This window comes from Choristoneura fumiferana, chromosome 11, assembly GCF_025370935.1.
Source record: "Choristoneura fumiferana chromosome 11, NRCan_CFum_1, whole genome shotgun sequence".
NCBI lineage: Eukaryota > Metazoa > Arthropoda > Insecta > Lepidoptera > Tortricidae > Choristoneura > Choristoneura fumiferana.
The window spans coordinates 7,464,498-7,486,019 of record NC_133482.1 but is presented as its reverse complement, the minus strand read 5'-3'; the positions used below and the strand labels follow the sequence as shown (position 1 = coordinate 7,486,019).

Genomic DNA, 21,522 nt, shown 5'->3' with positions numbered 1-21,522 from the left:
GTAATTTAACGAGAGGCCTATCTCAGAGAAACGACTGATGATGAGGTTTAGATCGTTTTTGTGTTGCCGAAATCAGATTCCAAACAACAACCACTTAAGTCGAGTTCTAACGTTTAACAATACCTAAATATGCAGTTTTACGTAAAACAAGTTTTTGATTATAACCAAACAAGTTCGAAATTGCAAATAGCCGTTTGAGTGAAGTAAAATCGCAATAAAAGTTGTTCCATTGGCGTCGGGTGCCGGTGCTGCCGGCTTTCAAAACTTTGTCATATTCAAGTGTTCGACAGGAGTAAGTTCATACTTGCTTGGTACATACACTTTGACGTTTCACCATCTCAACCCATGAATTGCGATTGAATACCGTGTATACTATGTATATGTTTCTTTAGACTACGTGGCATTAAGTTTAATGCAACAGCTGAATGTAAGTAAGTCCAAAAATATGATACAAATATGAACAGGCCATTATTTATTCCCTTTTATAACGTTGAAAACAGTTACTATAAATTTCAACGAATACTGACAGAGATTGACTTCAAAGTTGAACAAAAATAGCGAATTAAGGAAAGCAACGAATGCTATGATCACATGGAAGGGATTGCCGTCACGTCCTCTCCGGCTACTATTTTGTGGGGTCTCTGACTCGAGCTCGTAATGAGAAATTGTACAAAATTGGAATTTTAGGCCGTCGATCTAAAGTAGGTAAATTTTAATTTCGGAAAATTTAATTTACAATGTGGATGATTTGTTCTTAGGCCTGGCAACGATAAAGTATATAGTATAAAAGTACATTATGGCTACGAATAAAAAATAGTAAGTCAGGAAGCGTAACTCAGAACTAATTCCACACAAAAAGTGGCCACACCGACTTTAAACCAAAACGACTTATGATTCAAATACAAATCATTTTCGAGGTTGCAAATAAACGTGCTTGTTGATTGGTTAAAATTCAGAAACAAAGCAAGGATTGGTTTGCGCGCGTGATGCAAAGTCAGATGACGCGCAGAATGCGGTTTATAAGCCCCGCCTGCTAAGAACACGTAAGGCTATTTTTCTAACACAGTTACAATTATTGACTTTTATCTATTCGTAGCTTACTGGATGTTTAGCTTTACATTTGAATAGCAGTATCACACGACGCACGTCACCCGATATCATATAGGTCATATAGCTTAAGTAACACTTATTCTTCGAAATAAAAATGACTAGGCTATTTTTATCGCATCAATCTCACTGAAGTTTGCTTTTCTCGCAATGTTTTTGCGCTGAGATAGTAAAAAAAAATTAATTTCGCTGTGGCAGCGGAACGGATAGTAGGTCAGCTACCTATATAAATTGTCTCTCAATTCATTTTCGCTCCGTAAAATATTTCCTCAGCGCCCCATTTTTGCGCGTCAGCTACTCAATTTTAAATATCAAGCTATCGATGGTGAAATAATAACTCGCCTTTGCTTCATAAACGAGGCTTGATTAAACTTAATATCCTATAGCTTAAGATTTTTTTTTATTCTACTAATAAACTGCAAAGCCTGGGAAGTACTTGTGAATTTAAAAAAATGTGAAGGATACAGTTTCTTGCCTTGACATTTGCCTTTAAATTTTAAATCCAATTTCAAGACTAGATTACGTGGCTTAAGGTCTAATAACGATTAATTTGCAGCACATGTAAAAGGACTCATTTGCATATAAGTACTTGTACAAAAGTAGTTAATAAATATCTTCGGGTCTTATTTGATTTTGCTCATTCAAATATGAAAAGGTACGTTGATTACCCATTCAGAGGACCCCTCGACGATTACCGTCGACAAAAAATATGCATATTAAATACATATTCTTTAAGTAGGCATATTAAACACAGGCACGTAGGGATCCTTATTTGATATAAGTAGTACAGTAAAGCTCTACCGGTGTGTACAACTCGCTCTTTGTTAATCTGTCGCTTGTATTATTTTCGCAATTAATGATGGTTTCGGCTTTGACTAAAATGGATCGAGGAAAATAATTCAAGTTCGTTACTGTGGCGCCGAGTAATTGGCAGTTTCTTGTGTCCCCTGGCACATCAAACAAACGGCCTCAATTACATACGTTTACTTTTAATCAATTGATAATAAATGAACATACGAAGTTCCCCTGTTATTACGTTATGGGATTTAATTTAAATAATTGTGTTAACGACGCATTGCGTGTTTGTGTATGTCGATTTTCGATACGATCTCGCCGCCAATCGGAGTCGTGTAAAATTTTATTTTAAGTTCATTTTAAATGTGGTTATAACATGTTATTTTTCAGATATCGACAACTATTTCGAAACAAAACGCCAAAAGCTTACAAGTTCAATTCTTCGAGGAAATTCTATTTTGAGGGACGCGAGAAAAACGGTAAGCATTTTGAGATAATTATTAATTAATATAATAAGGCCAAGATTCACTTGATTGGCTTGAGATTTTTTTTAGAAAAAATGGATAATAATACAGGTACGTCAAAACCGCTATCACAAAAACAGCCTTATTTTACATATTTAGTTTACTGAAGTTGCTGGGCTTGGAGGGTGCTTTAATTCGCTTTATATTGTCAGCCGTTATATGACGCATATTAAAAATAAGGTATAAATATACTTAATAATATGGAATAGGTTCTATCATCAGATTAACTTACGCACGCGTTACTCACTCAAACGAAACTACTTCCAGCGAACAAAGGGATAAAATGAGAAAGGCTTCCAGCTACTAACGCCCAAAAATATTATATTTTATGCCAGGCGTGAGGTAACGTGGAGCTTATTTAGTCCCACTAATACACACAAATATTTACTTTTCGATATTGGGCACAACGATGTTTAGCTCCGCCGACCCTTTACTAAGAACATTCATTTATTCATCATTCGTGGAAAACGTCTTCTGAGAAGGTTCTAAGGATAAGCGAATAGTTATTTCAAGTTTAAATAGAATGTTAGAAACCTTTTGACCGTCGTTATTCAGAAAGTAAATGCTCGAACGCGATGTATTTTATTCTAGAAGCTCTAGTATCATTTATTCTGATATTCGTAGCGGTCTACGAGCAGCTACGGTTTGCTACGCCAGCGCCGTAGCACACTGAACTCAAACTTTTATCTAGTAAATAAAATGATTTTATGACCTTCATATTTCCGTTACTTCGATACATCAAATAAAGGTATTGATAAAAAGTTATTACCAATCAGAAAAGAAGAGAAAAATATCGTAATTCGTAGAACCAATCACAGTACTTAGGAGTTTTTTTCGATGTGAAACAATAACTCTCTACGAGTAAAAAACACGTTTGAGTGCTTTTTACACTATCTGAACAAATTTCAGTTTAACACGGTCTGCTGGTCCCGGATGTAATCACAAGAAAACGGAGTGAAACCTTGTATTTTATTCAATAAATAAGATTGTTTCTTGCTAGTAGTAAAAGAACTTGAATTTTTTCATTTTATTGATGGTCATTTTAGTCTATACTTAGTGATATCAATAAAAATATATTACTTACCTGTAATAGCAACAATTAATTTACAGATTTCTGAAACTACATGCCGTCACTCAAAATATCTAAATGCTCAAAAATCCAAAAATTTTGATGAAAACTGAAAGCCATGGTATCCTGGTGGTTTGCCTTATGGCCTCTGACCAGCACAGATCCTTGGCTAAAGCAAGGCTTGTGTTAAAATACGAATGTGATTTCGCACATAAATTTGGAAAAACTCAGAGATGGGAGCTCGTGTTTGAACCCACGATCCTCTGCTTGAGATGCCATAGACCAAACCCCTAAGCCACCATGGCAGGGCTTGACTAGTTAACACCACAAAATTAAAAATTTGATCCGTAGCAGCCATAAAAGTATTTTAGGAAATAAGCCTTGAAGCAACTTTTATCTGCTCGAGATGGGAAAAACGTGTCAATGCAAAGTGCGAGTCGGACCCATACACCGAGGGATACAATGATAGAAAAGTAAAATGTTAAAAATCCTTCAATGTGCCAAATGTAGCAGCTGAAGTTTGATTAAATTTAGTTAATTACCTAAACCTTTCAAATATAGGCACCTATTTAAGTTTATAAGTTTCAAGTATAGGCACCTATTTAGTACAGGCGTAAACAATACGGTTCTTGTATTGGGCTAACTTTTTTTGTTTTCTTTCTATTTCTGCAAGTGTTAAACATACAAAACAAAACCCAAAACTTATATTAACAAACAATAAAACCCGGTCACGCACTCGCATGAGTCGGTCTATAAAGAAAACATTTGAACTTGGTAAATAAAATTAAAAATAATACAATTCTTATATGGATCCCCTAAATCTTTAATTTAATCTAATTTTTGCGCGCGCGATATCGCCAACGGGTGACCAGCGGGCTGGCAGCTATTTTGGGCAAAGGATCAGCCTCGCGATCCAACGTGGCAATGCTGCCAGCCTTCTGGGCACAATGAGCAGCGACGGTGATCTAGGGGGGGTTTTTTATTTGTAGGTAGGTTAGTTTTAGTTTAATTTAAATTTTTGTATATAGGTAGTTCTTTTTTTTTAATTTAAATATATTTAAGTTATTGTCAGAAAGTTATGTCTAATTTTTATTATTTGTTGTTGTAGTATTAGTGTAAATATATATCAAAGTTTCATATGTCTATCTTTACGGTTCTCCAGACAGCCCTGTGGCAGACAGACGGAAAGCCGAATGGACAGTAAAAGGAGACCGTCTGTAAAGTGTACAAGTTAACCACCAAGTAATTTAATAACACAAACTGATTTTTTTGTTTCCCGCATATTAGGACGAAACCTTGGACTCGACACACGCACTTGATTTAAAAGACAATAGTTATTTGTGCAACAAGAGAGCAAAGTTGTTTTTTGTTGCGAGTGTTGATTTTGAATCCCGAGTAAGCGAAGGATTCTATAATTGAATCACGAGCGTTAGCGAGTGATTCTAGGTTAGAATCCTGAGATTAGCAAGGGATTGAAATACACGAGATGCAAAAAAACTTTGGTCTCGTGTGACACATACAATTTTTCACCTCAGCAGCGAGAACATAATATAAATGTAACATAAGAATAAAACCACATATACCTACCTGTTTACAAAACAAACACATTTTTTTAAAATAGAATCCGATTATTATCAAATATAATAATTACATTTAAAACCATAAAAAGAGTCCAGTAGCTACAATACAAATCGCATACTCATAACATGCAATCTTAACTTCTTGTACTAATGTCACACTTATTTTTTAATACTGCAAAAAGCCTCATCTCGGGGTAATTGAAAAGGTTGAACAATTAAACCTTTAAATATGATTTTTATTAAGATTTCTATTACATAAACATAAATAGATTTGTTAAAAAATCATTCAATTTAACAAATAATAATTATACTGTAGAGGCAGTATACGGAATTCTTTTTATAAAAAAAAACAAGAGAAGCGGCTTTCGTGCAACGAGGTTGCATACTTTATTAAAAGATCGGGAAAATTTACATTTTGGAAATATTTCGATATATTTTTAATACCAAACATTTAATTTTATTTTGTAATCGACAAATTTGATCCTATCTCTTGCTTTTTCGAGTTGAAGTGAAATGACAGATCAAAGTAAATATGTGAATATTTGGAATTCAGTGAGTAGACCCAACACTGTACTCAGCATTAAAAAAAAATAATTAAAAAGTTACTTTGTCTCACGGAGTGAGCAAAATGCGATTTTGCTCACTGATTTCTCATATCAAAACCTGCCTGTTTGAGGTGCTGAGGTGAAAAAGTGTTTTTCGACCTGAAGGCACTCATTAGAGTTTTTTTTTTGCTTGCATATCTTGCAATATTGTTTAGCAGACACATCAACTCGCTTTTGTTTTAACATTAAACTTACCTTTTTACCTGTGTGGTGGCTACATTGTGTTTGTGTAGGAGTTAAGTTGGATTTATGTAGTGTGTCTGCCGACAGCAGACAAGGAATAGCGGTCAAGGCACGTAATGAATTGCATAAAACACAATATATTCCCTGTAGGTGCGATCCTAACAGTTTTCCTCTAAGCCACCAAGAAACAAATATATTGCGATTTGCTCCTTCATTTTCTCCCAAGGTATTTTATTGCTTTGGGGTCTCTCATAAATTCCGTACTCACTCAGAAAGAAAAATAAGGACTAAGGATAGTAGGCTCAGAGAAAGTTGGTGCGTGGAAAATGCTTATTGCAACTATGCTAATAAATTAGCATAGTTGCAAAAGTCTCCTCTCCAGTTATCGTTACCTATTAATACCATTAAACGAGCAATTATTGTTTCGAGGAACTTAAAAAACTGGTCTAACGATTTCGATGAAATTTGCTATGTGGGGGTTTTGGGGGAGAACAATCGATCTAGCTTGGTCTTATCTCTAGAAAAAAGTGTATTTTCGAGTTTTATCCCGCGCGAAACTCGGTTGCACAGACAATTTATTAGCAGGTATACATAGTAACACAAGTCACTAAAAAAAAAGATTTAACAGTTGTCTACGCCATTACTTACCTATATTTTTATATTATTTTACCTATATTATTCCTGGAAGCTTTGCTTTTTACATATTAGTTACTTAACTTATTTTATATACATTTATAAATTTTTGACGTGGCCTTATAATTAAATAAAAACATATTTATTTCATGAAAAAACTCTTCAGCAATAACTGCGTTCTTTAAATAAAATACAATTTTTGATTTTGATAGAATTTTCGCTAGCATCAATTCAAATCACGCAATTCAATTACTGAGATTGAAACGACCTCAATTTAATTGGACTACGTAAATCAATGAGTTTTACCTATGATACGGGCTGGAGCATCGTCTGACTGACATGGAATCAACGCCAATTTTATATTTTTCACTAAAAAGAAAATGAAAGTTAACTATTATAGAACCACTTGTTTATACATCTGCCATTGTTATTTTGCTTTATAGGTATATAAAAACCATGGTATCGATTTGAAATTGAAAATAAACGATGCCTGCAGCTTTATAAACTGCAAATCAATACTCACAAAAGTTTTTCTTTCCAAGATTGCGTTTTCGTAAGACACTCAAATTTTATAATAATTCGACGTTGGCTTATTTTTAACTGGTTGACAACAAAAACGGCTAAAAATCCCTAGTTGACTGGAAACTAGTATCATATCCCGAAAATACGTTTAATAAATCTTCCCCTGAATGAAATTGTGTGCAATAGCAATATATCACCTTCATAATATGTCAACTCTTCCACGCGACAGTTTTGAACATAGAGTCTAGAGTTATCGTTAAATGTTTTGTGAGCTTGCAAAAATTCTTCTGTAAAAGTTTTGTTTGAATAATACTTGTTTGTCGTAAGATAATGAAAACAGTAAATTTAGCCAAGTATGAAATGCTTTTGAACAGTTGTGTAGCAAACTCCTTGGAGTTTTATACTTTTTCATCATATTAAAAAAAAAAGAACTTTACAAAAAAAATTATTACAGTCCACTCATACGTTTCAAGTTGGTTAATCGACGAAAAACTATTTAATCTTTACTTGATTGAAAACTTCAATTATAATCTTTAATATTTCAATATAGACTGAAACAGGTAGTAATCCATCAAAGCAACCTAAGCAATATGCGCCATGTGGCAGATACAGAACAAACACGAATAGTCAGGCTTGATTTGCCCCAAATGTGTGATTTGTGTGCCGTCGGTATACTACTCATGTGAAACGACACCGCTTTGTGTGTGACCTACTCATTCTGCCAACCCGCCGCAGCCTACCAAGATTTTTAGGCTACCAACTGTTTGTCGCTGATGTGTTCACAGACAGGCGTATTCCAATTTGAATTCTAAACAAACATGATTACCACGGCGGCCACCGGGGACGTTTTAGATTCAATTTTTCGAGTATATTCGGAGGCAACCAAGTGCGGTTGCTACACCAAAAGGAAACTTTCCAAATTGGAATAGTTCCCTGGATATTTCTCGCGCTGGCATCCATCTTTGTGGGGGCGGGAGCGACGGGAACAGGGGGGTTGATTTTTTCGCTCGTCACAATGTTCGTTTTGTGTACAAGCTATTTTATCATTGCCTTGAAGGATAGAGGCAGCCCGCTGTTCTGACTCTTGAAATGTATCCTGCAACTGGCATAACATTGCAATCTTTTGATAAACTAATAACGTTCGTATGACAAATAACTATTTTACTGTGTACACGCACCGCCGCTGCAATAAAGTCGTTAAAACCTAACGATTTAAATACATGCCATAGGCACCCGTTGTTTATGGCAAAGATAAGCCAAAGCTATCGAAGCTTCGGTTTATCTCGGCAATTCAGGATTCTACATAGCTGTAAATTTTTTGCCAGTTTCACGATTTACGAGGTTATAAATTCTGAACGAATGCGGATAGTAAAACGGCAAGCTGAGTGAATTTTTCAACAGGGCCCTTATTACATTTATGCTACATACGTTATCGGTTGCAAGGTAATTTTATTGCCAATGTGCTGAACATAAAAGGCTAATGTGTGTTAATAATCTTGTTTACATACTTACAGAGCGTTCATATTTTCAGAAACATGGTGCTCATTAACGAAACAAGTTGTGTATACAACGAAAAGGACGCGTGCGAAACGTTCGTTGGGTGAGCAATGCTATACTGTCAATGGTTTTACTTTTATTTAACTTAATATTTCACACATATTTTATTTATAAGTTATATTTTGAACATGAAACTACCGTGAGACTCACTCATATTAAATATATTGACCTGGATAACTCACGTCTTAAAACGAGTTTAGTGCGAGATGTTTCGGGCTAATCCGTAGCCCTTCCTCTTCGCGCGTGTTGCAGCAGCCGCTGAGTCGCGTTTCTCTGAAGAGGAAGGGCTACGGATTTTTCCGAAACATGTCGGGCTAAACTCATTTTAAGACGTGAGTTGTCCGGGCCAATATATTTAATATTAGTTATACTTTTCTGCAGATTCTCGACCGGAGTTAGTATACACATTTATAGAGCAAGCAGTGCAGCCCGGAGCACAGGTAGCTTTAAAGTGTTCAGCGGTTGGCGAACCACCGCCTCGTTTCAAATGGACTCTGGACTCCCAACCGATACCTCTTCATCTCGGGTAAGCGTACATTTAAAAAAATCATGAAACTATATGACGTAAATTTCCAATGCAATCTATCGCAATTACGTTTTACGTTAAATACATGATTAAATATAAATGGGAACGGATTCCGTTGGTCATAATATATATTTTTTTTTATATTTATGAATATGACCAAGACACTACAATAGAACCATGTAAAAGCCTTGCGACGACATTTATTACATCGTAGAGGGCGTATAACCTCGAGCTATCGGCACTTACGCGGATCGTTTGATATTGATGTACAAAACAACGCAAGCACTACGCGTTATGTCCAATAAATAAGATTACAGCGTGCTCAGACGTTAGTGGAGTGGTCGAAGTAAATTCACGTTTATTTTTATGTCCTAGGGCCGTAATAACCGAAGGCCGTGAGAATGGGCCGGCGGGGATGGGCCCTAGCGGGAACTATGTGCTGTCTACACTGTCGCTGAGCAGTGCTCAAGTGGAGCATGGTGGTCGGTACGAGTGCCGCGCGAGCAATGCTCACGGTTCCATTGCTCATGCTGCGAGGCTCAACGTCTACGGTGAGTTTCAAACCGGTTTAGAAACCTTCATATCGAGGTACTAGGAATAAAATTGTTGTGTTATGTGTACATGTATTTACTTATGTACGACCACGACTATCTAATTGTGGAATCTTAATTCATCTCAACTACCTATTTGACATTTTAAATGAAACCTACTGCCCAAGAACATTTTCCCAGTATTTTTTTTACATGAAATGATTTTGTTTTCCTATTTCCTAATATCATTTCATTCCCGTTATACTTCGATACCAATTTCCGATGTCACAAAATGGCGTTCAGTATCTATTTAAATACCCACAAGATACCCACGATTTTCACAACACCTCACCCCTGAAATGTCACACGTTTAGCAACATTAGCCGAAACCAGCTTAACATAAATTAGCCTAATGTACAGATAAGCTAATTGCAACGATGTCTTTGTGGAATACATCCATTCATCCATTGTTTGCGGTTATATTTTTATTTAAAAGATACAAGGAACCTCTTTAATATATATAGTCTCACTATATTATATGTAAATGCAAAGTTTGTAAGTTTTTTTGTTACCTCATCACGTGTACACCGTTGAACCAATATAGATGAAATTCAGTAATACAGATAGTTTGAGTACCAAGGAAGGACATAGAGTAGTTTTTATCCCGGAAAATTGCATAGTCCTCGCGGGATAGCGATAATCGAATTCTAAGCGGACGGAAAAGTCTTGACTGATTGCGTGACTCACCTCACTCTCTCACTGACAGACTGATTCATCAATGTCTATTCCAAAGATGAAATCTGAATAATTTTTGAAAGAAAGCTGAAATCAAAAATGAGAGTGTGTGCTGAAATTTTGCATAGATGTTGCCTTTGTGACCAAAACGAGAATTTAAAGACGAATTTATCGGAATTTCCCATGGGAGAAGGAAAAATGGGATTTGTATTTTTCATTCCGAGTGACCCCATCAGGATATTAGAACCTTCGAATTTTGCATACAAGTGACTAATTAATAAGTTTATTATATTTTAGAATATTTGGAATATCTCGCGGGATAAAAACGGGTGTCGATCATAAATGTTCTCTGATCTCTGCGCGGACGAAGTCACCGTCAAAAGCTACAATCATACTGTTGTCTTACAATTGTGTCAATAGTTGTGAAAACAATAGTATTTTACAACTATTTAAATATATTTAATAAAACGCTTCAGTGCTGAATGTGATTCAACGTTAATGTAGTGTAAAAAATATAGGTAGTTATTTGAATCAGACTACAACAACAATCTTAGTACGCAAGAAACAATAAACAGGCTAAGGCAGAGTCAGACTCGTTCATGTAGGATTCCGTACTGTGACAGAAAGGAACACAAAAGAAGGCACAAAAATACTTGCTTTAATTTCATTATTTCTTGTTACGGCGGCTATTGTGTATTAAAAGATACGGACATACAGACAGCGGAGTCTTAGATACCTATTTATTGACCCCCGACGCAAAAAAAGGAGTAAGAGCGATAAATTTCAATTGCCTGTTTTAGGTCCGCCCTATATTCGAGCTATGAGCCCCGTAAAAGCCGTCGCCGGCTCCGATACCACGGTATGGTGTCCTTACTACGGATTTCCTATCGAGTAAGACTGATAATGGACCACTGGATGTAGTTTATTTTAATTATTAATTGAATAAGGATTATTTTGATTTTATTTGTTACTTTTCAGCTCCGTGACTTGGGAAGGAGGTGCCGGTACAGACGCTAGGTATCAACAGATCGATGGCCAGTTAACTATAAGCAATGTTGACCGAAATCGCGACCAAGGCTCTTGGATTTGCTCGGTTCTGACCCCTGGAGGTGAACTGGCCAGGCGTGACGTACGTCTTATTTGACTTTCATAATCTGACGTGTTTCTTTTTAGACTTTATGGCTTTTATATATATATTTAAAAGGATATCTCATCATACCAGACAGTAATTGTTTCTCCGTAGTTTTGCTTACGAATAACATTTTATCTTAAAGCCTTTTATCTTGAGAATATAGGTACCTATGGGAATACAAAGGCATGCTCCGTTAACAGCAAGAACAAAAGATATACTCGTAATATTTAGACGGTAATACTTTTTCTACAAAATGGATCTTATACCGAGATATTCTGCTCATACAATGGGATGTAGTGTATATAGGACCTACAGAATATGCCTGAAAATACTTCTTCGATACACATACGTATATGTACCTACCTATAGAAAGAAACGAATATTGATTTATCTAAAACTAGGTACATAATTTTGTCTTGTTTTCATAAAAGCCAGAGTTGTCGGTTTAATAGTACGAGTAGCAACGAAGTCGAAAATCGGAATAGTTCACCAATGAACTGGAACAATTGGATGCTAGGTTTTGGTATATTCAATACCGGTTACAGCGAGATACATTATAGGTGTTTATGTATTTGCAGCATTAAATAATTTATCCGGTTCAGTCTTTCTTCTTAATTATCAACAGCTCAAAACTGGCTCATAATGAACAGATTAATATTACCAGTAGTTATACCGACTACTTCATTGTCTTAGCTGCTTTACCTAAAACGAGGCGCCTTACCATGACCTATAAGGGTGGTGTCATATTAGTGTTTTATTTGGGCGATTATTTAACCGTTTCACCCGTCTCATTTTTCTTGACGCTATTCAGTAAAAATGGCCGCATATTCTAAAGAAAAGAAAGAAGAAAGAAAGAAACATCTACAGTCTATTTGTAGAAAAAATGTGTCCAGAAAAATGAGGCGGTGGAAACGCTCAAATAATCGCCCTTTTGCGCATATAAGCTCATTTTTGGAAGCGTGTGTATCGCGATCAGGTGCGGTTTTGTGTTCTTTGAGGATGCGCATGTAAGCTCGCATAAACACGAGCAAGAACATAGCCTTTCAGACTAAATATTTCATACGCATGTATAATCTCTTTTTGGAAGCGCTTGTAGGCTCTTTTAGGTACGCCTTTTGCCATACGGTTTAATGTAACGTGCCTGTAAGTGCGTATGCCAAAGCGATAGTACACACGCAGAAAAAAACCCTTATCTGGGGTGCTAGTCCTAACGCCAGCATTTATTAGTTTGAAATAGAGTGTTAGTATGAAAAGAAACACTCTTCTCGCTATACTCGTCGGCGGCTACCTAGTGCCTGAAACAGCCCTAAATGCCAGTATGGTACTAAACATTTATTTGCAGGTACAAATAACGGTTGTCTCCCCGCCCGTGCTCTCCCCCATCGTGTTTCCACCCGGCTTGAGATCCGGGGACCGCTCACAGCTGACTTGCACTGTGACCTCTGGCGACATGCCCGTGTATTTCTCTTGGCTCAAAGATCAAATGAATATACCTAGCGCACTTCAGGTAAGTTGTAATTGAACTTCGGTTGAACTTTTACCTAGAATCTTTACTCTTACATTAGTAACTTCTTCTTCTAATATTATAGTATACCTACAATTTTAGGAATATCGGTAGGAATCGATTTATTACGGCGCCATGTCACTAGCTGATATCTAATTTCGCAAATTTCTTAATTATATTTTGTGTAGGAATCTTACAGACCGTTAAATTGCAGAATGCTTTATTTATTACAAATAAAATTTCTAGCGTTCCTATTTCGAATATTTAATAATTAGGAAATCTGTTCGAATCAAATTGCCTTTACGTTGCAAAATTCATCAAATTTGTAGGTCGATGAACGAGGAGCCGAATTTTATAGCATGCTGCTATTCAAAAGTCTGACTGCCGCTCACAGCGGATTATACACGTGTGTTGTCACCAATACCGCCGGGAAAGCTAACGCGTCTGCTGAATTAGCTATCAAAGGTAAAATTCGCTCTCAAACGAAGTTAACTTCTTTTTTTATTTGGTTATATAACGAGTTAGTTCCGTTTCAGTGCCTCCGTACTGGCATATTGAGCCTTCGGACTCGGCTGTATTGCTCAACGGATCGCTGACTGTAAGCTGCGAGGCTCGCGGCCATCCTCCCCCCGCTGTTTATTGGACCAAATTCTCTGGTAAGTTCTATTGTTTACTAAGTTCTAATGCAGCACGAAATCAATAAAGTACCTATCTAATCTACTTACTAATCTACCTATGTAATACTTAAACATCAATAATCAGCTCTCAAAACTAAATTAATTATATTGAAACTCTGGTAGAGATGCTAATGGAAGCAAGATTATCCGAGACTTAATCACAATTTCCAGTGAAAGTCGGCTTTTCGCACTTTGTTATTAGCTTTCAAAGAAATATTACGGATTATCTTGTTTTATAATACATAATTTCAATCTTTGCTCTTTCTAAGGTGGCACTGAGACGACTCTTGGAGCCGTGTCTGAGCCAGCAGTGCTGAGCAATGGATCTCTAAGACTAGAATCTGCAAGAGCGGAACATTCAGGAAAATATCGCTGCAGAGCCGACAATGGGGTTGCGCCTGCGTTGTCTAAATCACTCACAATACATATTAACGGTAAGTAACTTTTAATAATAGAACTGAAGACTAGTTTTACATACCAATTGTCAACTTAAAATGAGTGCTAGAAGTGACGTCCAAAAAAAAGAAAAGTTACTTAAATACTTTTACTTTTGTGTTTTTAGAACCGGCGAGATTTGAAACACCATCTGTAAATGTAACAGCGAAACTAGGAGAAACAGTGAGGTTAGCATGTCTTGCTCGAGGGGATAGTCCACTTTCGACATCCTGGAGCCACTCAGGACGGGCTTTGCCCAATTCGGACTACAGGTATAATTAAATCAAGACACAGTATATATGATTAGACGATACAAAATTAAATAAATCAAATGTTTCTTGTTGCAGAATGAGTATTTCGGAAACGCGAAGCGCAGAAGGGTTAAGAAGTGAATTAGTTGTAGAACGTGCAGATAGAAGAGACTCTGGTGTCTATCGATGCCAAGCGTCCAACCCTTACGGAAGATCTGATCATTTCGTACACCTTGCTGTACAAGGTAACGATCTACAACTGCAACAGCAGAATAGTTTTTTCATCTGATTCCATGGATAATTTATAATTATTTACTTTGTAATAGAGCCTCCTGAGCCACCTTCAAACTTCAGAGTCCTCGAAACAACGTCCCGATCCGTTCGTCTGCAATGGCGACGCCCATACGATGGCAATTCGCCGGTCTTGGGCTATGTGGTGCAGTATCGTAAACATGACTCGACCAATTCTGACTCCTGGAGGGATGCTGACACACACAACGTATCCGTGTCTGCGCACAATGCGGACACTTATTCAGAGTATGTTCCCAATAAAGTAACAAAGCAAGTTTAAGTTCATCATCAACGCAGTTTCGTTTCAACCCTTAACTTCTTTCAAATAGGACAGAGGGAGCCACAATAAGTGGCCTGGAGCCAGCCACAGCTTACCTAGTGCGAGCTCGAACAGTCACTGCTCAGTTTGCATCAGCTCATACCCGTGCGTTGCTCGCGTTGACGTCACACGAGCCACCAGCGAGGGCACCGTTGAGTCTTCGTGCTTCCGCACCTCGAACTTCTACGATTGAGTTAACTTGGCAGGTATAGTATGTTATGCTACTCATAAATTATATTTTTATAAATTGAAATGTGAGTAGGTATGTTTGTTTGTTAAGCTTTCACGCTTAGAGTACACAACCGATCGTGATGAAATTTGATAGGGCTATTGTATAAGACCGTGGGAAAGGCATATACTTAATAGTGCTGGGAAATTGCATAGTTCCCGCGGCATAGCAGTAAATGAATTATTCATAGAAAAGGTCGCAAGCGACAACTATTTTTAGATAAAGTAGGTAGGTAAAGTACTACTTACTCGTTACAATTTTAAGAAAAGTCCAGAACTTTTAAGTTATTTATCACTAAGTATTAGTAATCAAAGAAACAAAGAGATAGTTTTGATAATTTTCCAACAACAAAAACAACAATATTAAAATTAAGTGATTGCCACTAATAGATTTAAGGAAATGGAATTATTAAATTATTTTCCGATCAGAAATGTAAAAAAATGATGTTTAAGCAGAACAATTTTACAGCCTCCTCCGTCTTCCACCTGGAACGGGGAACTCCTGGGATATTCAGTTTGGTGGTGGGCATCAGCTGACGGTACTCTCTCGGGAGGTGCCAATGTTGGTATGGAATTTGCCACGGTACGAGGACTGATCACCAAATATACTATCGAGAGTTTGGAACATTACACCAGGTTAGTATAAATCTTCTATGTACTACTCAGTGGTACAAAATTTGGCCCACTCTACATACAAAATTACCTATAACTGCATACATTTTAGGGCCAGATTTTTTGCCGCTCGGTATATTTACCTACTGGGTTGACTGTTGCATGTTTACACTTGCACTATTCACTTCCAGATACTCTTAAGCTTCTTAACCTTGTTATTTCTACGGTGTACCTACTTTAAAGTATTTATGTGCAGACTACACTACTATCTTTTTGTTGCCACATATATAATTGAGGACAACAAGACTAATATTGTGTAACCATTTTCAGATATTCTGTAAGCGTCAGAGCCTTTAACAGTGCAGGGGCAGGTCCAGCCACTGCGCCTGTTAATACCGTGACACAAGAAAGTGGTAAGCTACATACAATACAATAGTAATACAATGTTATTCGTCTAAACCAAGTATTTTACAATAAAGTGCGTAATTTACACTTATGCAATTTACACTTATGCAATAACACAACCCTGATTTTTTTACCCTGAAAATGGGAAATTGGGTATTGGCTTCACTAGACGTAACACTTAAGACGTAACATATAATAACATTAACACAAAACAACAACAACATCAGCGGCACAAAATTTGGCCCACTCTACTTACAAAATTACCTATTACTGCATACATTTCGAGGGATAGATTTTTTTCATCACACTTGCTCGTAAACAGTGTCGAAACATGCAGGCTACCTTAACCAAATAAAACCCTCGACCTTAATGTGCTTGTCATGAAACCCGTGGTCGGTAAATGAGTCATTGCGCGTACTAATTTTCTTGTCATGAAGCCCAAGGTCGGTAAATGGGTCAATGCGCGTAGTGATGGTGCTGCATGCACGCGCTGCTGCAGGACCAATGCACACACACGCTGCGGCGCATGTTGCGAGAGGGGGAGGGGGAGGGTGGCGCTGCCAAGAGCGCAGCCTAAGGTATCGCCAATATTTGGAATAATTATATTTTTTATTTTAGAAACATAAAATTTTACTCTCAAATGTGATGAAAAACATTGTATGTCGCACGGGCGGTACTAGAATTACGAACATCGACTCATTAAAGCCCTCAGTCTTCGACTTCGGTCTTCTAATAGTACATTGTGTCTTAAGGGCGGTAAATAAGGAATTACGAACGAGAGTCTATTAGAAGCCCGTAGTCGAACACAGGCGAGGGAGGGGGGGGGGTTCGAGGGTTTTATTTGGGGGATTGCAACCAAGGTAGCCTGCATGTTACGACACTGTTTACGAGCAAGTGTGATGAAAAAAGAGTAAAAATCGTGTTTACCTACTTTCTTATAACACGAAACTATTTTATTCATAAAAATAATATTAGACGTCTCGACGGCCAGTATAATGTTATTGGAAGCCTACATGGAAGCTTCCAAGACTAAAAAGTTTTTATGTCACAAACATATTTAAACTTCCATGTTCTCCAGTGCCTTCAGAAGGTCCCCGCGGAGTGAGGTGCCGCGCCGTGTCCCCCCAGAGCTTGAAGGTGGAGTGGTCCCCGCCGCCGGCGCACGCGCACCACGGCTCCTTGCTCGGGTACAAGCTGCTTTACCGCCCGGAGCATAGTGAGTATGGGGATGGGGATATGCACCCTCTTCTTTTTTGTTTCCACAGACCGTATAAAAAAAAATATTTTTGAGTTTTCATACCATTGTGTAACCGGTTGTAAAAGTTTTTTTTTTTGAGAGATCTATGCTTTTTAACAGCGACAAAACCTAGCGTTACGAACGAACGAGTTTTGTTAATTCCTTCATTTCTAACTCAAATTCTTTGCAGATGTTACCTACTTTTTATGGACTTGTGATCGGTCATTTACTCAAATCTAAGTCAGAGATGTTATAATATAACATTTCTGACTTAAATTTGAGTGATAATTTAATTAAATTTAACACTACTTACCTACTACCTATAATTAATCGCCTGATAAACACCATCCCTGTGTAAAAAATAACATTTCACAATTCCTCACATTTTTGTAAAATTATAATGAGTAATTAACTTTCATAAATCATTAAACGTAACCGTTTGCTTGGTAATTAACCAAACCCACATACCTACCTACATATCGCAATAGTTTGTGTGCTAACTAATAACAATAACGTATAAAACTCACATCCCAGATGAAACATTAAAAGTCAAACTGAGTGTAATAATTTCTGTGAACTAAGCAGCTTAAATACTTTTCCCAGTTCCCCCATCTGAATTTAAACTTCGACGAACGTTTAGGCGATCATGAGAGAACATTTCTCATTGCAAATTAAGCGTTACATTTGCAAACAAATAAACTTGAAACAATCTCAATATTCCAAGCTGAATGATGGCAGTTGTTTGTCGGCAGCGGCAGAGTGGCTGGAGTGGGAGGTGCGCGGCAGCGGCGGCCTCAACTCAGGAGCGGGGGCGGAAGTCAAGCGGGTAGCGGGAGTCGAAACGCTACTTCTCGCACTGAAACCGTACACTAACTACACGGTACAAGCTTTGGCGTATACGGCGGCGGGAGATGGAGTGCCCGCTCACCCTGTGCATTGTACTACACAACAAGATGGTATAAACTGTTCTTATAATATCTACATAAATAAACGGCTGGTTTAATTTATTACAGATAAATCGCTTGTTTACAGCCCCAGGGCCTCCAGCTGCAGTGAAGGTCGTAGCAACATCAGTGACTTCCTTGGCTATAAGCTGGTTGCCACCAAGTCGGCCTAATGGACCTGTGCTTTATTATACAGTATTTTATCGAGAACTAGGCAGGTAAATATTCCTTTTCATTATACATCAAACATCCAAACGTCCAGGGAAAAAATCTTTAAACCCAGACAGACAGTTTCATACACTACTTAACCATGGATTACCAGATAACTCGGGATCAAACAAACAACCCTCTGGTCTGCGCAAGACCGAATTTGGAAGATAAATGATGACTATATGATGAACATTTCGTTATTATCTAGGGACCGTCCTCCTCAAACGACAACAGTACAAGCAGAAGACAGTGATCCATCGGTGGGTTTGGGCGGTTCTACCGAACTGCGATCCTTATCCGAAGACGCTACGTACGAAGCGTGGGTGGCAGCTCACTCTGCAGCCGGGGAGGGAGAGCCCTCTGCTCCACAACCAGCTACAACTAGCTCTAGAGGTAAGTTCCTAGAGATTTCGTGATTAACTCGGTAAATTTACTGATTCCAAACATGTATATAACTCACTATGTCAAGCAAACTTAGCCGTTATAGTTTTCCTTGAAAGTTTGATATATTTACTACCATTATGATTTTTTTCAAAATTTTCCACCCACCGGTTTAGATTTTAGGGGGGGGACGCTCGATTTTAATGAAAATTTGCACTTGAAAGTTGAATATTTCGCAAATAAATCACTGAATCGTCTTTGCAAACCCCTAATGATTTTAAAAAACCTATCCAACGATATCCCACACTATAGGGTTGGATGAGAAAAAAAAACACCTCCACTTTACCCCCATTTTTGTTTTTAACTGTACCATTTTGTCGGCATAGTTTACTTATATATCCGTGCAAAAATTACAGCTTTCTAGCATTGATAGTCTCTGAGCAAAGCCGCGGACGGACAGCCAGACAGACAGACAGACATGGCGAAACCATAAGGGTTCCGTTTCTGCCATTTTGGCTCCGGAACACTAAAAAGGTCGCTTAGTCAATTTCTCCTTTCGAGCGTCGATTTATTTTTTTAGTCATAGAATACATTGTCCTAAAAATTGCATTAACTTAAACAATTTAATAATCGATAGTACAATTATATAGCTGATACAAATTTATATCTGCCATATCACACTCCTAAATCAAGAGTTTAGAACCCAGGCTTCTGTATCCTAATATTTCCACGGGGTCCGGATAAAATTCTAAAATCTCCACCAGTTTAAGATTTTCATAGAATTCATATGATTTGACACGTAATGAAATCCCGGCATTTTAATTCAAATCCCAAACAACGGATTTCCACGAGCAAAACCGCTGGTAAAGGCTACTGCATTAATAAAATATAATATTCAGCGGGAGTACGTTTGCTCTCATTCGGCGTGTGGGCGCGCGTGCAGTGCGGGCACGCGTTGCGCCTCGCATGCGTGTGGCGTGGCGAGCCGACGCCGCGCGCGCGCTGGCTGCGAGGCGACAGACCCGTCACGCACGACCCCCGGACGCATCTCACGTTACACGGACACCTAGCTATACATGGTAAGCAGTCGTGAAGTGAGGGTAGTGCCAGTAGCAACAGCAGTAGCAGCAAGCAGTGCTAGTGTTGTCTACCCTATTGCTGATACTAGGTGGGTGCATGAGGGTGCGTGCGGGTGCATGCTGGTGCAGCTACTGGCACTGCCTACCCTTAACGCACCCCACTTATGGTAAGTTAGGTATGGTGCCTGCATTAAATATCTGTATCGTGAGTCCATGACCCATTTCGGACAGAAGTGGACGCTTCTACGAGCGGCAACTACACGTGTTCGGCGCGCAACGCTTATGGCTCAGAGGAGACGACGTACCGCGTGGAGTGCGCCGCGCCGCCCGCTGCGCCCGCGCTGCTGCTCGAGCACGCGGCGCACCGCGAGGCGAGGCTCGCTTGGCGGACTGCGCACCACTCTGCGGCACCACCACACGGTAACCCTACTGGCTGACTAATTCAGTCGTAACTTTGCATACGTACCTCCATATCAATGAACTAAATATTTTTATATATTTGCTTCACCACTATCAAACTTGTCCCACAGCTACGTCTGTGCGACTCATACGTGTACACATATTTAAACATGTATATACGTGCACATTTTGATAGCAGAGAAGAAAGGTAAAAATAGTTAGTTAATTATACTAATTCTATCAATATCAGTGCTTCGTCACGTTAAACAATAGAGTGCATTCCGGTCGCTATTATTTTAAAACTTAACTTCATTTGACCTGTTTGTTGAGCCTAGAGTTAATGGAAATCAAAAATAACACGCTTTATAGAGACTTTCTTATTACTAAAACTTAAAATGTTTCTAAATAATAAAAACTTATAGTTATGAAAAACGCTTAGAACTTGTCAGTAAGACCACACATAATTTAAGCACGACGACTCACTTGGCGGATTATGCCATCCGTCTGCGACTACCTATACGCGCCTAATTGTATTACTACGAGTACGAGCAAACGGAAATTATCTAGACGTCCGCTTTGACGTGCAAGTCTTGTTTAGGTTTCACGATATGGTGGATACGGGTCCGCGACGACAGTGGCGACGGCTTGGACACGGGGACCAGGGGTGAGGAGGAAAGGAAGCTGGAAACAGGGGGGGAAGCGACTGGAGTGACCCTGAGGGGGTTGTCTTGTGGAGCTTCGTACTCTGTGAGGGTCGTGGCTCATTCTCGGGCAGGGCCGTCGCCGCCGTCGGCACCGTTGTTGGTGAAGACGAAACCTCCAGGTTAGTAGGTAGTACTGAAATACATACACATTTTTTGTGTATCAGCTTAGGTAACCAATGTACTCGTGGCTTAGCGTGGCTTAGTGTGAAAAGATCTAAATCCAGCTTCACCTGGCCTTTAACCTCCTAATGGTCGGCGAAACGTGCCTGCAATTCTTCGAATTTAAAATTTCATCAACTAGCGCCCTCATCATCATGACAAGAGTAATTTTTTGTACTTACAACAAAA

The 21,522-nt window shown here is 38.4% G+C and overlaps 1 protein-coding gene across 3 annotated transcripts in view; it reads left to right on the top strand.

The window, feature by feature from the left end:
- LOC141432647 (cell adhesion molecule Dscam2-like) overlaps positions 1-21,522 on the top strand; it is a 66,489-nt gene that overhangs the window by 34,678 nt on the left and 10,289 nt on the right. For all 3 annotated transcript variants that reach the window (XM_074094341.1, XM_074094339.1, XM_074094340.1), the window contains exons 6-28: positions 2,293-2,381; positions 8,550-8,618; positions 8,957-9,101; positions 9,477-9,652; positions 11,167-11,257; positions 11,345-11,495; positions 12,841-13,005; positions 13,332-13,467; positions 13,539-13,658; positions 13,949-14,113; positions 14,242-14,386; positions 14,462-14,610; positions 14,692-14,902; positions 14,986-15,181; positions 15,673-15,839; positions 16,146-16,228; positions 17,299-17,436; positions 18,210-18,413; positions 18,490-18,619; positions 18,820-19,004; positions 19,892-20,071; positions 20,303-20,491; positions 21,069-21,293. In XM_074094341.1, the coding sequence (XP_073950442.1) occupies positions 2,293-2,381; positions 8,550-8,618; positions 8,957-9,101; positions 9,477-9,652; positions 11,167-11,257; positions 11,345-11,495; positions 12,841-13,005; positions 13,332-13,467; positions 13,539-13,658; positions 13,949-14,113; positions 14,242-14,386; positions 14,462-14,610; positions 14,692-14,902; positions 14,986-15,181; positions 15,673-15,839; positions 16,146-16,228; positions 17,299-17,436; positions 18,210-18,413; positions 18,490-18,619; positions 18,820-19,004; positions 19,892-20,071; positions 20,303-20,491; positions 21,069-21,293 (3,509 nt within the window). The remainder of the gene's footprint in view (positions 1-2,292; positions 2,382-8,549; positions 8,619-8,956; positions 9,102-9,476; positions 9,653-11,166; positions 11,258-11,344; positions 11,496-12,840; positions 13,006-13,331; positions 13,468-13,538; positions 13,659-13,948; positions 14,114-14,241; positions 14,387-14,461; positions 14,611-14,691; positions 14,903-14,985; positions 15,182-15,672; positions 15,840-16,145; positions 16,229-17,298; positions 17,437-18,209; positions 18,414-18,489; positions 18,620-18,819; positions 19,005-19,891; positions 20,072-20,302; positions 20,492-21,068; positions 21,294-21,522) is intronic.